General features: G+C 41.4%; 1 protein-coding gene across 31 annotated transcripts in view; it reads right to left on the bottom strand.

Moving 5' to 3' along the window:
* The window catches only part of MAGI1 (membrane associated guanylate kinase, WW and PDZ domain containing 1), a 486,027-nt gene extending 471,241 nt beyond the window's left edge, over positions 1–14,786 (bottom strand). For all 31 annotated transcript variants that reach the window (XM_034440625.2, XM_034440614.3, XM_034440626.2 and 28 more), the window contains exon 1: positions 13,659–14,786. In XM_034440625.2, the coding sequence (XP_034296516.1) occupies positions 13,659–14,121 (463 nt within the window). In that variant the 5' untranslated portion in view covers positions 14,122–14,786. The remainder of the gene's footprint in view (positions 1–13,658) is intronic.
* Between the last annotated feature and the right edge of the window lie 3,756 nt (positions 14,787–18,542).

Below are 18,542 nucleotides of genomic sequence, written 5' to 3'. Positions count from 1 at the left end.
ACGCTGGCAGCAACCCATATCAACTATTAGCACCAGTCAATGATATTGTGACACATTTTTAAATGTCCAGTTGACTGAGTTTCATGTTTAATGAATAAAACAGATACTATTATTGTTGTTGTTGTTATTGTTAATATCATCTTAGAACTGAACCATTTGCAGGTAAGTAATAGAAACAAACAACTTTGTAAACATTCGGAGTGAACTGGCTGATCATGAAATTGAAGGTAGGACCTTGCTATCCTTGTGAGTTTAACCCACTGTGATATATGCACATGTCTCATCTAAATCTTTGTGGGTTTTAGTCAAACCTGAACCATGTAAGCAGAGGCTAAATTTATTTGGAAAGATTGTCAGTGTAACTAAAGAGAAAAAGATCTGATTTGAAATCAGATGATTAAAATTTATTCATTTATTACATTTAGATGTCGCCCATCTCACTATCCAAACAACCCTGGGTAGCTAATTAATTTAATTAAAAATAATTAAAGAAAGAGGAGGAGGAGTTACCTAGGTTAAAAAAAAATAAAGGCATTATTCCTATATGAAACCTAGTACAGAGATAGGCACTTTCCTTTGAGTTGAGGGTTACCATTAGAGTTGTGTAGAATGGACCATGGTGAAGATAATCCAGACTGTTCCATTCTCCTCCAAATCCAACCTCCTCCACATTGGATTAGACCAACATTCTGAGACTAATTCATGCGCCTTGGTGGCGCAACAGACTAAAGTGCTGTTAAATAGCACCAGCTGCCTGAAATTACTGCAAGTTCAAATCTCACCAGGTTGACTCAGCCTTCCATCCTTTTGAGGTAGGTAAAATAAGGACCCAGATTGTGGGGGCAATAAGATGACATTGTATAAAAAAGAACACCGCTGGGGGGGGGGGAGCGAAAGCCCTACTAAGCAGGTATATACAAAAGTATGAAGGCTATTGCTTAACGCATTGTAAGCCGCCCTGAGTCTCCGGAGAAGGGTGGCATATAAATCGAACCAACCAATCAATCAATCAATAAATAAATAAATATCTAAAGAAGACAATAGTGTTTTGGTAAAATGGCAAAAATTCAGAGGTGCAATTTGGGCTTTGCCCTGTGGATTGGGGTGTGGATGGGGGGTTAAGAAATGAATGAGAATAGCTTGCCTTCCAGACACTTCTGGCTCCCATTCCTAAGGAAGGAAGGGAGGGAGGGAGGGAAGAAGGAAGGAAGGAAGGAGGGTATTTTGTTATCAATGTTTGATAGTATGATTTCACAAACTACAGAGAAGGTGTTAGATTTGCAGACCCTACCATAACAGCTATGCCTAAATCTATATAAATCTATATAGTGATATTTAAGCTAGTATAAGAAAAGTTTATTTTGAGGCATGCCTTATGGCCCTCAGACCTGTTTTTGTTTTTTTTTACATACATACCAACTGTTTTAACAGTGGAAGACTTAGAGCTTACGGCTAGAACAGCTAAATGTTAATATTTGTGTGGAAGGGTAAAAGCATATATAGGGTAACACAGTTTATCCTCGTTTTAAAAATAACAACACAACCACCAAAATCTAGCTAAATTATTTAAGATTATGGTTTTAAATAATTTAGGTGGGGGTGTTTTTGTGGTCATTAATTTTGTAGTGCTTGTACTTAATGTTACTTGTAATGGAAGGGTAATTGCTCAGTGGTCACTGAACTTCAAAAATTTACATTTGGAGATATTAGTTCATAAGAATGACTTAACCATATTGAAGAAAACACAACCCAAATTTATTCCATTATGAGTGTCATGCTATAAAAATTATAAAAATCTATAATGTGTTTTTGCAACTAGTACAGTAATTATGACATGTGAAAAGGTAATAGGAATCTTACGGGACAAAAAAAAGCAATAATTAAGGAGTAGACAAGAATTAGCTTGTAGGTTGTGCTACAGATGTGCAAACACCTGTCTTAATTCCCAGCAATGACCAGGTTGTCTACTTAGCAATAGCACTTAGACTTAGATACCAGTTTTACAACCCTTTATAAGCAGTTTACAGAGTCAACATATTGTCCCCAACAATATGGAATATGGAACAATGGAAGGCTAATTCAACCTTGAGCCTGTCAGGATCAAACTCCTAGCAGTGGGCAGAATTAGCAAGTCTTCCCATCAGCCAAGCAAAAATAAGAACTTCAGGTAAAAAGCACTCAACAAAGTAAACGACCTATAAAATAGAAAACTAAAAAACTGAACAACAATAAGAATGATTCAGGAGTCCGAAAAAATGAATACCCTGAAACACTAAATCTGCAGGATTGATTTCCAAAACTTCTATTTAATTGGTTAAAAGGGAAAAAAAAGAACTGCTGGTAGGATAAAATAAAATGCTAATCAGCAAGTTAATAGGTACACCTAGTCACAGTCCTAAAATATACAGCACAGCCTCTTCCATTAGGTATATCTATTCAAATTTCCAGGTTTTGCGCATTATGCTTTTTCAAAGAACAGCACTGTATATATACATTACAATAGTGCAAATCAGAGAAGCAGTTTTTTTAAAAGGAGGGCTACTTTCAACTTTCAAGAAAGAGCATCTCCTGAAATTTTGGATGTATCGTGTCATGCTTAGTTTTATAAATAATAATAATGTACTTGTGACCAGAGAGACATCCGTATTTCATACTCAGAACAAATAAAACTGAGAAAAAAACCTTACTGACATTCAACTAGAATGGATTTCTCAAAATATAAGATATAGCGCACATATTTCCACCCTATGACGTCCTATATCGTTATTTGTTACCTTTTACACCCTTGCCCTGCCTATAACTATTTATCGAAGTTATCTATTAACAAAGTTGACATATCACTTCTCTGTATATATAAGGCTGTTGAACTTATATAAAAATTCACCAAGGTGCTGATAATTATGTCTCTCTCTCCTCCTGCTCTTACTTATCCAAACCCCTCGAGTGTTTTCCAGGGAGGAGATGCAAAGAAGAGGGAAAAAATACAGACTATTGAAGCCACCACATCCCTCTCAGACACCCTCAGGGGAAAAGATGTCAGAATTAAAGAGGCTGTTTCATTCACACTGGTAAATGTAATTGAGCCTAACATTCCACAGCTGACTTGGGTTAATTCATGCCAGCCCTGCAAAAAAAATCCACCATTCCCTCTCTGTGTTTTGAAAAGTCAGGTCAGGCTCAAATTAATGTTGTCAGATCAATATATATGATGGCAAGCAGAAAAACAGGACCACTGTCTCCCTTCATTAACTCACTGCATTTGTTCCTTTCCTTTTAGCGATCCTCAAAATATTTTAACTACATCACTCGGATAAACAAATCTGTATGGGTAGTAACTTTAGACTGATTAATTCATAGAGAGGAATGGAAAATGCAACAGCTGAAACAAAAAGCTGATATAAGAGGTGAAGTCAGATTTTTAAGGTACAAGCATGTTCTAATGATAGATGGTTTCCCTCCATACTCCACTCCACCTCACCCCACCCTCAAATTCAAATCAGGTCAATTCTAAAGAGAAAATTCTGGTATTCCAGAAATATTTAGTTATCAAGAGCTTTACAGTCACTTCAGTGGTGGATTCCACTTACCTTCGCTACCAGCTTGCAAGTGTGACCCTGCGTTCGCAGCACTTCTGCACATGCACAGAATCTTCTGCACATGCGCAGACCGTCCATGATGACATCTGGGCGGGTGGGCGGAGCCTCCCGCCACCGCCGCTATCGTTTGCACAAACTGGGGCAAACCAGTAAAAACCCACCACTAAGTTAGTTGTTTTTGTACATTACAGCAATTCTGCTCTGTAGATATTAATGTATCTGCTTAACAGACCAGCAAAAGCTTTAGAGAAAGAGCACTTTGCTTAGATCCTGGTAACTACATTATTAAAAAAAATATTAATTCCATATTATTCTCCAGCTCCATTGCGATTAATATTGGAAGCAATGAGAAGAAATACAAGTGGACTAGTTAATGTCTAGTTTCGGTTAAGAATATGCTGCTGAACAATTTGATTGAAAGTGATCTTGAAACATGAAAATAAACTCAAATATCTAAGAATCACTTACAGGTTTATTAGAGCATTTCTCCCCCACCCCCCACCCCCAACTTTCATGGAAACAAACAACAGCATGTAAATGGGCAGCTGTTAATTTAACCATTGTTTTTAACTTTCCACCTTTGACCTTCATGGTAAAACCTAACCCCCTGACCCTAAAAACACAGACTTGAACTTTTTGGATCAAGCAGGTCAGTCACCTGGGATGCAAAATAGAGAGAAGTAAATTGCAAGGCAAATGATAACAACACAATAATAGCTTGTTCTCAAAACCAGCTTAATAACATTTATTCTTGGAAACCCCAAACCTTTTTTTATGATGCAATTCGAGAGCTTGCAAAAGACTAAATTAAGCAAGTTCAGCTATGTAATCAGAGATACTTACAGGTTAAAAAAAAAAGTCTAAGCATGAATACTGTGGCTATACTACTTGGAGAATTAATTCACTTAAAACATGGCATTGGAATACAGACTACAGAGTCCCCACTGGAATAAAACAGGAATCATGTATGGGAAGATTTGCAGTTTTTTTTCTCCTCAGGCTGGAATGTAAGACTAGATGGATTTTATAAAAACCAGATTCTCTTCCACTGAAAAACTGACACAGAGACCCTCCTTAATTTCATAATATTCAGTCACCACCAACCTACCATTCGAGACTGATTTTAAAATTCAGGTACAAGTTGAAGGATAACGAGTCAAATCTGAACAAACAAGTTTGCATTTTAATCTGCAGGTTTTGACTTTTTGTTCACATGCTGAGACTTTTTTTTTTTTTTTTTTTGCCCCGTGTCAGTTTCAGGGCAGATTTTGGAAAGTTTCAGATCAACTTCCCTGTTGCAAACAAAGGAGAAGAATGACTACTATTGACTACTATTCTGCTTATTGGAATTCAAAGCATTCCACCAATTTGTAGAAATCTATTCTTACACGGAAACACCAATTTAAGTGAGAGTCAATGCAATCTTCAGGCTAGCCTTTCAAAAATATGGAGATGGGCATTTACTTCTGTGAAAATTCATTATGCTTAATAAGTGAAACAGAATTCCAGCATGTTTTAGAAAACTAGTGCAAAAATTGAAGCAGGCCAGTGGAAAATTAGGTTTTCCTGGCAATAAGCTACCATCAGAAGAATGGTAAACCACCAAATTGTTGGAGCATAACCACATATCAACTGACAAGTCAATATAGGCCTTGGACAAACAACTGCATTTTACTTCAACCATGAGTTGATGGGTTTAATGGGACAGAATCATCCATTCCGTTAAATGATAGCAAGATAACTTGGAAGGTATAAGATAGGTGATGTCAACATGAAGTATCTTATCTTCTAATCATTTATTGCTGCTCCACACTGTTCAGTATCAAGCAACTGACCTTATACCAGTAGCTATACTCTGCCTCAAGGTATTAAAAGGGAAAGTCAAGGCAAAAAGCACCCAATGATTTACTGTACTTCTTGATGAATTTAATCTTTTGTCTATTATTTCTCTCCATGTGTGTCTTTAGTGAATATGATTGTAGCACCCATTCACCCAACCGCATGCCCTTCAAGTCCCATAATCCTTCTCTCTTTGAGGGAAACAGGACATTCAAAAATGTGGGAAGGAAGGAAAAGGAAGGAAGGAAGGAAGGAAGGAAGGAAGGAAGGAAGGAAGGAAGGAAGGAAGGAAGATTCCATCAGACCGCTGGAAACAGTTATCAGAGCCATTTGGAAGAGAGAATCACTGCTCGATGATATGGAAATTCTTCCCATGTTTGCCACTGCTTAAACAAGTTTCACAAGTTTTTGCATTTAATCATAAATCCATAAAAACCAGTTGGACCAGTGGATTTGAAATAAATAAATAAAGTGTGCCTATGCACTATGGGAAAAGATACTGCTCTTAAAAATCTATTTTCTTCTACAGCCTCGGGCTAGCTAAAATGGTGTTAGGTCACTATCATCATGATGTTTGAATGAAGCTCTTGCTGATCAACTTAGATACAGCGATGGCTCCTCTCACATAAAGATGGACATCAAGAGGTTCAAGCTCCTAATCAAGCTCAAAGATATTGCTGTTGATTTTAAACAAGTTCACCTTTCGATATGTCCAATGCCAGGTCCTGCTATCTCATTAATGTTACATAATGCATTGCACATTGGGTATGAACCAGAATTAAAGATCTTTCTAGTGGCCTTCAATGGCTTTTTCTCTTTGCCCCTGCCATTGCAATCTCTTTCAGCCTTTCCAGAAAAGCTACTCAAAAGAAATAAAAGATCCCATAACACCATGTAAAGTGGGCTATATGAAGCTACAGTGGGGCAAAAACAGTAAAGAATTTGTAATGGTTGCTTTGCAAGCCCTATCTAGCTCTAAACTAATATTAACTCAATTTCGCATTGTTAAAATGCATCTTTGTTTAATTCCTACGAAAGAAAATTTTAACATTTCTCAATGAGGTCTTAGCCGGACTTTTCAGTGCATTTTGGCAGTCAGTACATTGGCATACTAAAAGCCAGAACTGGCACTAGTAGTAGTACATTATAGCATGTCACCTTGCTGATTTCCCTTCATTTGGGTGATATCTCAATCATCTTTCCTATGAGTGGCAAGATGAGACTTCCTTGTACAGTTTTGCTTCTGAATGCTTTATTTTTTTAAAAAAAAAAGCCTTAACCTGATCAGCCAGTCTACCTCAATCTCCACCCACCAAGGATAAATTAAAAAGTTAGGAGCACTGAAAGAACTAAAACTAGTGTGGCCTCTTTGTGTCCTCTCCTACTTCCTGTCTCTGTATCTTGAAAACAGAAAAATTACCCTTAGGATTACCACCACGATTTCCAACATAATAACAGTAGTAATGATAATTACAGTAACAATAGTTTATTAAATTTATATTCCCAACCCCCAGCAATTCATACATTATGTCACAATTAAAGGCTGAATATAGATTGTGGCTATGGCATGTCACTCTCCCCTAATTATAATTAAACCATGGTCTCTCAAGGAAATCAGTTCTGCCTCTTATTTCAATATCTTGACTTAAGACTGAAGATAAGAAGCAGAAAAGTGCTTTCAAAATAAGCCTCTACATTTTCTAATCACTTTAGCTGCTGCCATAACTTACAAATAGTTTTGCACTGCCATACATAAATCATTTACATCAGCCGAGGCAGATTCCAGAGCTGCCACCAGGCTAAATGTCTACAAATTCCAGGATAATGTTGAAACAAGACAGAGATCGGCAGTCAAATCACAAGTATATGAATTGGACCTTCAAGCTATAGCAATGCCTGTTCAATCTGAGCTGCAAAAATCCAGATGACCACCAGACAGCAGCAAGAAGATTTTCCTAGGTCTCTTTGTTCCGACCTACGGTTCTCTTGGTTTTTGCAATCCAAATTTGGATAGTCACTATAGCATCCTTCTGAACTTCTGTTCAAATTCTGACACTACGTCACCCTGCACCGGCTGAAGTGAAACATAGAATAACAGAGTTGGAAGGAACCTGGGAGGTCATCTAGTTCAACCCCAGGAGACCATATTCCAGGGGTGTCAAACTCAATTTCATTGAGGGCTGCATCAAAGTTGTGTTTGACCTCAGAGGCAGGGTGGGCGTGGCCAAGATGGGCATGGCTAGCTTGACATCACTTGTGTCGGGGGCGTCTGTGGTGACCCGAACGCTCTGCCAGCAAAAACAGGCTCCGGAGCTCCATTTTCAGCTGCAACGGCCTCCTGCCGCCCTCTGCCAGTGAAAATGGGGGGTGCCCCCTGAGCTCCATTTTCACTGGCAGAGTACAGCAGGAGGCCATCACAGCTGGAAATGGAGCCAGGGAGGGGCCGCACATGGCCCTCCCGGGCTCCATTTTTACTAGCAGAGGCACCACGGATTGGTCCTTTGCTGATTCTAGGGTGGCCCCACGGGCCAGATCTAAGCACCCCGCGGGCCAGATCCAGCCCCCAGGCCTTGAGTTTGACACCCCTGCCCTATACCACTTCAGAGAAATGTCTGTCCTGTCTCTTCTTAAAAGCCTCCAATGATGGAGCACCCACAATTTAGAAACCAGCCATTACATTGGTTGATTGTTCTTACCGTTAGGACAACAATGGATTCTGATTGGGAAAGAAACAGCCACACTTTGCTATGTCCTTACTTGTTTAACTAAGGTTTATTGAATTACAATCAAGTATATTCACACATGAAGTCATAAAGCATGTAATACAAATATATGAAGTGGTTTTAAAAAACTCCAATAGTCTGAAAATCACCAAACCAAATAAACCGTAAGGACACTTTTCAATTTGTGCAAACCAGGCTAAAATGTTCTAGAGGTTTTGAAGAAGCTTGCTGCTTTTCTAGCACTAATACTACTAAGTGTGATTTATTGACTTGTGGTTCAATGCATTTGGGTGAACCCCACAAAAAATGTTAGAGAGTTAGAAAAACGTTGCATTTGCATTAACCTCTAAGCCATAATGAACACCAAGTCATTATAGAAAACGTAGCAAACTGTGTGCAGATTTAGACTGCAACTACTGTAATGCAGTTCGTATTCTTCAATGCACGCATGAACCCTCTAGATACAAACTCCATCAAAAAAAACTATTTGGGGAAAAACAAAACCCAGACATTCTTTTAATATTATATACGGCAAGGGTTTAACCAATAGTGACTCTCTAAATTACAATTCAAATTGCTCAAGCCTTCCAAAAGTACATTTTGCATATTTTTTTTTTAAATGGCCAACAAAATTTATTCACGTTCATAGAAAAAAAGCCTGAGCTCTGTCATAATGACTTAACCATCATGAACTTTCTCCAACCTCACATCCTCCAGCTGGACTTAAACTTCTCAGTACTCGCCTACTGTGATAAACAAGCAAGAAAGCAAACAAACAAAACCATACGCTGGCTAGAAATTTGAGAGTTCTATCTAATCCCAGGACATAACTGTCCAGGTCATCAGAATTAGGAAGACTACGCCAAAGATTGATTGGGTTTATTCAGGTAGTCTCTAAAACTTAAAGACCATTAGGGTTGAGTCCTACAGACAGACTTTTTAATTAATATAGTTAACAGCAGTTTACAACGTATTATCCAGATGACTGCAAGTCAAACCATGCTTCTCATATCCATATGGATAAAATAGCTCTTCCAGGAGAAGTATTTCAAATACAAAGGTGGCTCTCCAAAAGCCAACAACCATAGCAAAGGCCATGGAACCAGGGAGTAGATTGACTTCTTGGAACCTCCCGGGATAAGGAGAGGACAGGAGATTTGCCCACATGTGGTCTAGACCAGAGTTCCCCAACATGTCCAGCTTTGTGGACTGGCAGGGACAGGGGAGAGGGGATGGTTCCACATGAATGACTGGCAAACATGTGTGAGTGCACGCAGTTCCATTTGCACAAACAGCGTGCACGCATGCCTGCCACTCACTTAAATGGAACACTACTACTTGCCCACTACGTGTGCAAGTGAGAATGTGCACTCACTTGTTGGACCTTTCCACAACCTGGTTGAAAATCCCTCACAGGTTGGGGACCCCTGGTCTAGATAACTGTTTCTCACAAAGACACTGCAAGACAACAATTGTGCACAGGCTGAGTGCTGGAGACAACAAGATTAACCATCTTCCTTGCAACCATTGTGGGGATTTTTAAAGGATCCTAAATTCCCAAAGCTCATTTTCTAATTACTTTTGGAAATTGCTCATCTATTACTTCTAAGCTATGAGAGACCTTCAGAACGTCATGTCTGAAAATGCCAGGTGAGTCTGCCTTCAATCCTGAATGGGGAAAAAAATATGCATATGCTTAACAAATTAAAGAATCTGAAATAAACAGCTAAATAAGATTTTGATCGTAGAAAGTTATAAATGGACTAAAGGTCCACATAAAATTGAAATACTGAAACTTTTACAATAAGATTTTGGAATTAATTATAAAAACCAAACAGTTTCTCTTGGGAAATCTATTCTGTTTTGGTTTCTACAAGACAAAACAAAAATAAGCAATTTAATGATTTCAAAAACTGTTCATTGGAGGAGACTAAAATTTTTAAGTATAAATTTATATAATTTGTATTAAGCATTTTGATTATAACAGTAAAATCTAATCCAAACTAAACCTAAAGAACAGAAGAATCGAAAGGAGTAAAATGTGCAAAAAAAGGAAAAAAAGAAAAGAAAAAGAAAAGACACATTCTGGCGAGAGAGAAAGTCCCTGAGGAGTCCGAAAGCTCAGAAGACTAAACTCTGGTCCCAGTGACCAATCCAGATTGGATCCTGCAACGTTGTCACGGGACACATATATTTGCCTTCATTCGTGAAAAAGAAAAATACTTTAAAAATGGATAAAATCCACATGGCAGATAAGCAACTTGCTAGATGCTCAGGTACGGCCGCCAACAGCTTAAGTTAAGTCAGGAACAAACAATTCTCTTTTATCAAGGTTGCTAAGTCTCTTGCTATCATTCTGGTGGACAGCCAAGACTCAGGGTAAGAACTCAAAGCCATGCTGCTCCTGAGGAACCATTATCTCCCAACCATCCCAATCAAGATGGCCGACTGTGAGAGACATTGGTTGATATAAATTCAGTTGAAGAGACACAGGTTGCCCATCTTCAACTTCCTTAATCAAGAGTTCCTACTTACTGTTGAGGGTGCCCACCGAGATCTGAACAGCCCAAGGCAGAAAACATGAAAATGTATTTTTGCACAGACTAGGAGCGATCCTGTTGCTAGGGGAGTTTCTTATTTGAAGGAATGTTTGGGATTTCAGTAAAGCTGAAAATAACCCATTCCTGGCAGGCAGCAGTCTGGGGTGGGGGAGAAAAGGGAGAGAAAATAATCCATTCTCCATGCAAAGTCTATGCCATCCTTTTGACGTAAAGGAGGGAGGCAGCTGGCAATCACATGCTTCCACTGAAAAAAAACAAACCTCACATACACAGTTCTTAGTCATCCATCAGCAGAGGAATCAAAATGTTCCAATTCAAAGGGATACTTCACCATAGGAGAAGCCTTCCCCCTTTCTCTCCAGAAATTCCTCCAAGTCCAGTCCAGTGAATATTTGTTTGGCTCTTTGACAGAAGTTGCCACCCGGTCTGGAAATTCCCCATTCAGTGAACTGAACAAAACATTCCCAAGATCATATATATTTAAATCCATGTTGGACAAGAACATCTGACCCTCCGTGTCACCTATAGACCAAGGGGATATGGATATACAGGTAGTCCTCAACTTACAACAGTTTTTTAGTGACCATTCAAAGTTACAACAGCCCTGGAAAAAAGTGATTTATGATTGTTTTTCACAGTTACAACCTTTGCAGCATCCCCATTGTCACGTAATCAAAATTCAGATGCTTGGCAACTGGTTCGTATTTAGGATGAGTTCCAGAGTCCCAAGGTCACATGATTACCTTTTGTGGCCTTCTGACAAATGAGGGAGGCCAGATTCACTTAGCAACTGGATTGCTAACTTATCAACTGCTGTGATTCACTTAACAACTGTAGGTAGAAAGGTGGTAAAATGGAGCAAAATTCACTTAACAAATGTCTCACTTAACAACAGAAACTTTCGACTCAATTATGGTCGTAAGTCGAGGACTACCTGTAAAACTTTAAGTTAGGTCCAAGAGCAGAAACATCTGGAAGTATGAGAGAGAAATATAAGATCCACAAGAAGAAGAAGAGGAGGAAAAAGACAGAAACAGTGATTCAGGTGTCTCAAGTGAATGCATTTCTCTCAATTGATGTCCAGCATCCAAACAAAACATATTGCTTCTGGTCCTTTCTCCTTCTGCTCTGTAGGTTTATTTAGCTCCTTTAATAATGCCAAGATAAGGGGAAAGGAAAAGGAACTAGACTGACTGCTGGCTGCATTAAAAACAAAACGAAAAGGATAACAATAAATGTTATTTGAAGGTGGTGCTGCCCAGTACAACTTTGTGGCCCAGGAGGAAAGAAAACAAATCAATTCAATTCACCTTTAAATCCTCAGAAACAGAATGTACAGGAATTGCTGGGAAAAGAAAAAGGTAGAAAAGCTGCATTATTCTGGAGCCTAAAAAATGACTCAGAAGTCACTCAGACAAATTAAACTTTCCTATTCCTTGCCTGGCTGGCTGTGAGTTTAAAAGATAAAGTCCTAACTAGAATCTGATAAACATCTGAAGTTTACGCACACCCAATATTACCTAACAATTTTCTTCTCCAAGAAGCTACCCTTCCCTTCCCCCCACCCTTTTTTTTTTAAGCCCAACATTTCACCACATCCTTCATCTGCCAGGTCCGGCTATGCTGTAAAGTGGACCTGGGAGAAAGCACATCTTTCAAACTACACAGGGAAAAAAAAGTTTCTTTGCTCTGCCAAAGTGACAAATGGAAGACCAAGAACCTTTTGCATCCAAGCCAAGGGACAAAAATTGCCCAGTAAGGGGAAATTCAGCCTTTTCTAAGACAGACACTGCAAATTTTCCAAGAATCGGACAGGGATAAACCTACTGGATAATCCTTAACATGCATTCCATGACATGCACTCCACGAAAGCTATGCAATAATACATCTATATAATTTTAAGGGTACCAAAGAATCTTGTGACTCTTTCAAAAGAAAGCTACCCAGGTTGAAGCCAAGTAGGAATTAAACTTGTCTGACTCTTGGCGGCTTTTTTTTTTTTTTTAAAGGCTTGCCACCATTCTTTATGAGCCCAATAGGGATCTACAGCTCTATGCTGCAGAAAAGATGTCAATCTCGGGAGAACTAAGCTAGTTTTTAGATTACTGCTTTGGCAGGTCTGGGATTTCAGCCATGTACATTACAGGAGGGACTGCTAAAGTGAAACCATAGCTCATACTTCAAAGTACAAAGGTTAAAAATTAAAACACATGCAAATTATCCTTGGCTCCAAGTCCAACAAGATTTAATTTGAAGCAATCAAACTAGTTCAGGAGTCAACCCTAACAATCTGTCAGACCGGTACAATAAAAGCCAATAACTTTAGGAGCTCATCGGGACTGGTCAGTCAAAACCCCCCACCTACCCACCCACGGCAATTTAAGATCCCTGCAGCAGATCCAGCAAACCAATGAAAGTCCTTCGCTTGCTTGATGCCTTGGCAGAATGCCATTTTATCTAAAGATCCAGGGTTTAAAAGTCTAGGAAGAGCGGGTTCCTCGAAGTCCCAGGCACCCTTAGGAGCTAGAAGTCCCCAGGGGATGGTTGAGGAAAACACGACGGGGATGCTTTCATTTTAATAACAAACAACCACCGATCAGATATTTCAGAGAAGATGAATCCACGAAAGGCAGAAAAGGCCCTTTAAGCGTGTCGACCAGAAAAACACCCCGTTCAGGTAGGTCCCCGCAGCCGGTGTTCAGGGAATAAAGCCCCTTCCCCCGCCCTCATGAAAAAGGTGGGGGGGGAATCTCACAACTTCACCCCCAAAAAGCTTCAGGATCGGCAACCCTCCCTCACAACCCCTCGTTCCCTTCGCAGAGGGCAGCAAACAATGAAGGCAAAGGCTCCTGCAGCGCAGCGCCCCCCGCCCCGTCTGGAAGTCCGCACCAAAGTCCTGCCAAGCGGCCCGCCTCTCTCTCTCTCTCTCTCTCTCTCACCTTGTCTGACGGCTTTGAAAACAATGGGCTCCTTGCAGCTCCGGATAACTTCCAGCACGTCGTAGCGGGGCAACCCCGACACCCGGACCCCCTGCACCTCCAAGAGTAGCTCCCCTTCGCCAAGTTTGCATTCGCCGTTGTCTCCGGGCAGCGCCGCCTCCCCTTCGACCTCGGCCGCCCCGACGTAAGGAAACTCTCCGTACTCCGCTCCTCCGAGGACGGTGACCCCGAGCTGGCCCTGAGCATTGCGGCTCACCGTGGCTTGGTGCACTTTGGCCGTCCAGTGGTTTTTCTTCTGGATCACTTTCGACATGGCGCTCGGGTCGCCAAGTTGCGCGCAAGAGGAGGAAGGGAAGGGGGATTTACAGCGGGAGAGGGGCGGGCGGGGGGAAAGGATCGAGACTGGAAACCCGACGTCCACCGCGGGGCTGCTCCGGCCAAGGGATCCCGACCGGCCGGGCATAGAGCAAAAGCTCTCCGGCAACTTTCCAGCCGTTTCGCTCAAGCCATCACCGAAGCGACTCGGCGCGGTTCATGCCCGCAGCCTCTTCCACCGGCGCCTCCGGAGAGGTTCCCATCGTACCCACCGGGTCGTCCTGCCCCGCTTCTCCTCCTCAGGGCTTTTTCCACTGCGCGGATCCCCGCAGGTTCTCTTCGTCTTTGGCTTTTTCTCCGGGCAAGCGCCCGGTGCCCGGATCCTTCGCCCTCACCTGGCGCCGCCGTTCTTTGCCCCCCTTCTTTGCTACTTTTCTCTCCTCCGACCGACCGACCGCGGTTCCTTTAAGCCAATACAAAAGACGCCGCTTGTTTTGTTACACTTCGCTCGGGCTCGATTCCACCAAGACCGAGCAGAGCTCCGGAGTAGCGATAGGAACAGCTTGGCGCAGGCGCCCGGCCGACTCTCCGCCCCATCCTTGCCCTCCGCCCCGCCCAGCCGAGGAAAGCTTGGAGCGTCGCTGCCAGGCGAGCGGGAAGGGCGCGCGGGGGGGGGCGCGCTCCGGGGCCACGTGCGTTTGGTGGCGCTTCTCTGTATGAAAATCCCCCCCCCACTCCCCAAAAGGGGGAAAGTGTCCAGAAAGCGGATCCGGCTAATGCTCAGCTGTTTGTTGTTGTTGTTGTTTTCTTCTCTTTTTATTTTTTTGTAAAGGGGCGTCTCCTTTGTTTTCCAAACCTGCCCCTTGTTCCTCAGCCTATCACAAGGCGTAAAAGTTGACTTCGCGTTTCCAGCGGACTGCGTGTGTGTGTATAATGTAACGTGGTTGTAGAGTTAACTGTACTTATTGCACGTGATAAAAGGATCTCTACAGTAACGACTGGGGCTTTTTTTTTTTTATTGAAAAGTTTTACAAAAAGTTTACATATTTCCCCCCCCCTCTTCCCTACCTCAACCTCCCCCCTCCCCCCCTCCCCTTCCCAGGACAAATTACAGGGTATAAACTTCAACAATCATAATCAATCCTAATCTAAACAATTATGACATTTCACATCTCTTGTTTCTTCAATTCCCTAATTACCCGCCTAGCTTTATTACTTAAAGACACACTAAATATCTATATAATCATTCATAACCTATCTGCAATTTCTTATTCCGATATTTATTTTGAATATAATCTATCCACCTTCTCCAATCTCTTAAATATCTTTCATTTGAATGATCCTTCAGGTACGCCGAGATTTTTGCCATTTTTGCCATTTTTGCCATTTTTGCCATTTTTGCCATTTCCGCTAAATTTATAACTTTCATTGTCCACTCTTGGATTCAATCCAAGAGTGGACGACTGGGGCTTTATGGGGCAAACCCTAACCTCGTAGAAATACATGCGTTCTGCTTCGGCAGACTTCTATGGAAGTTTTTTGCTGCTGGTTACAGGGTGCCCGTGTTTCGTAAAATAAATACTGTAGTATATCTATGGAGATTCTCAGTCATCCAGGTCATGGTTGTCCCAAAGGTGCTTTTTTTTTCTTTTTCCAAGAGGCAACTGGACTTCCTGGTTTTTCTTTGAAGACGTTTCACTTCTCATCCAAGAAGCTGCTTCATCTCTGACTGGATGGTGGGAAATGGAAGGATTAGCTGGAATATAAATCCTTCCATTCCCCACCATCCAGTCAGAGATGAAGAAGCTTCTTAGATGAGAAGCGAAATGTCTTCAAAGAAAAACCAGGAAGTCCAGTTCAGGGGTGGGTTCTACTTACCTTTACTACCGGTTCACAGCGGGGCCTCGCGCTCTTCTGCACAAGCGCAGAAGCGTTTTGATGACGTCGGGGTCGGTGGGCGGAGCCTCCCGCCGGTTTTACGACCGGTTCTATAGAACCGGTGCGAACCGGGGGCAACCCACCACTGATCCAGGGAAAAAAAGCATCTTTGGAAAAGTACTGTAATACCAGTGGTGGGTTGCCCCTGGTTTGGACCGGTTCTATAGAACCGGTCGTAAAACCGGCGGGAGGCTCCGCCCACTGACCCTATGTCATCAGAAGCAATCTGTGCATGTGCAGAAGCAAGGCGCGGGACCGAAGTGAGCGTGCACGCACGATCCCGTTGCGAACTGGTAGTAAAAATATGTAGAACCCACCCCTGTGTAGTACATTATAGCAATAGCACTTAGACTTATGCACCGCTTCATACTGCTTTACAGCCCTTTCTAAGCGGTTTACAGAGTCAGCCTATTGCCCCCAACAATCTGGCTCCTCATTTTACCGATCTCGGAAGGATGGAAGTCTGAGTCAACCTTGAGCCTGGTGAGATTCGAACTGCCAAATTGCAGGCAGCCGGCAGACAGCAGAAATAGTCTGCGGTACTGCATTCTAACCACTGCGCCACCACGGTTATACTGAATGCCACACAAAATTCACAAAAAGTGTACCCCAATCAGATTGTACTATAGAGTATAATATGTAATCATAAACCTACCCTGTCCTGCAAATCTAACTTTGGGAAACTCAAAAGGTTGAGACAACCCTGACCTGGATGACTGAGAATCTCCATAGACATTTAACTTTGGAAAACTTAACCGACACCACACAGTGAAGAGTGATATACATGATCGTGTTCGATGAGCTCTGCAGAGATGGATAAGTAATTATTTCACAAAGCTCTGCACAGCCTCAATCATTAATTTATTTATTAAATGTATATGCCACCCATCTCACAGGCACGACTGAGGGGCTTACAACATAAAACAGGACAAATAGTCTTCAATTTACAGCAATTCATTTAGTGGCTGTTCAAAGTTACTTACGACCATTTTTCGCAGTTAGGACTGTTGCAGTGCCCTCCCCCTTCCAGGGTCACACGATCAAAATTCAGATACTTGGCAATTGGTTCATATAGGTAGTCCTGGAATTACGACCACAATTGAGCCCAAAATTTATGTTGCTCAGTAAAACATTTGCTAAGTGAATTTTGCCCCATTTTATGACTTTTCTTGCCATTGTTGTTAAGTGAATCACTGCAGTTCTTAAATTAGTAACATGGTTGTTAAGTGAATCTGGCTTCCCCATTAACTTTGCTTGTCAGAAGGTCGCAAAAGTGGATCCCAGGATACTGCAACCGTCATAAATATGAACCAGTTTCCAAGCATCTGAATTTTGATCATGTGTCCATGAGGATGCTGCTATGGTCGTAAGTATGAAAAATGGTCATGTCACTTTTTTCAATGCCATTGTAACTTTGAATGGTCACTAAATGAACTGTTGTAAATTGTGGACTACCTGTATTTATGATAGTTGCAGTGTCCTGGGGTCATCTAAGTGACCCCAGATTCACTCAACAACCGTGTTGCTAACTTAACAACTGCAATGATTCATTTAACATCTGGGGCATGAAAGGCCGTAAAATGGGGCAAAACTCACTTAACAAATGTCTCACATAGCAAGACAAATTTTGGTCTTCATTGTGGTCGTAAGTCGAGGACTACCTGTATTACAAAAGAGTTAAAACAGTACCACTATCGCAGGAGAAGTAAAAAAGTTGGGAATAAAAATTGGAGCTAAAAAAAAATGGAAATATGCAGGCAAATCCCCTTTTTTTAGTCCAAAGGAAATGTATTACGAAAATAAAAACAGAAAAATGGAGTTTTGTTATGTTGGGCCCAAGAAATGAACGCAGATGGACAGCGTGCTGGAAGTGTCAAGGGATTAATCCTACAGAACTAAGCAATGCAAAACTCAGACAAGATCAAGAAGGATAAAGCCATTTCCATGACAACACGGATTATAGTAGTTAAAGCAATGGTCTTTCTTGGGGTGATGTACAATATGGCTGTGAAAGCTGGACTCTGAAAAAAAAATGTGAGGGGGAAAAAAAAAGAATGATGGAGATGGTTACCATGTACTATTTGCTCAAATAAAGGCTCGCAGATCCTGTTGGAAGTGATGACCAACAAGCAGGAGCCCACTGGTTTGGGACATGTGATATAAACAAGAATAGATTTACAACCACAACTGAGCCCAACATTTCTGTTACTAAGCAAGACAGTTGTTAAGTGAGTTTTGCCCCGTTTTAAGACTTTATTTGCCACAATTGTTAAGTAAGTTGTTGCGGTTATTAAAAGTTAGCAACACGGTTGTTAAGTGAGTCTGGCTTCCTTATTGACTTTGCTTGCCAGGAGGAGGTCACATGACCTCAGGATGCTGCAACCGTCATAAATATGAACCAGTGGCCAAGCGTCTCAGTTTTGATCATATGACCCTGGGGATGCTACAATGGGTTGTAGCAATAGCACTTAGACTTATATACTGCTTCATAGTGCATTTACAGCCCTCTCTAAGCAGTTTACAGAGTCAGCACATTGCCCCCAACAATTTGGGTCCTCATTTTACCCACCTCGGAAGGATGGAAAGCTCAGTCAACCTTGTAAGTGTGAAAACGGTCATAAGTTACTTTTT

This window comes from Pantherophis guttatus, chromosome 2 (genome assembly GCF_059756535.1).
Source record: "Pantherophis guttatus breed Tessera chromosome 2, ASM5975653v1, whole genome shotgun sequence".
Lineage (NCBI taxonomy): Eukaryota > Metazoa > Chordata > Lepidosauria > Squamata > Colubridae > Pantherophis > Pantherophis guttatus.
Note: the sequence above shows the minus strand (reverse complement) of the source record. Positions and strands in the feature narration are given on the sequence as shown.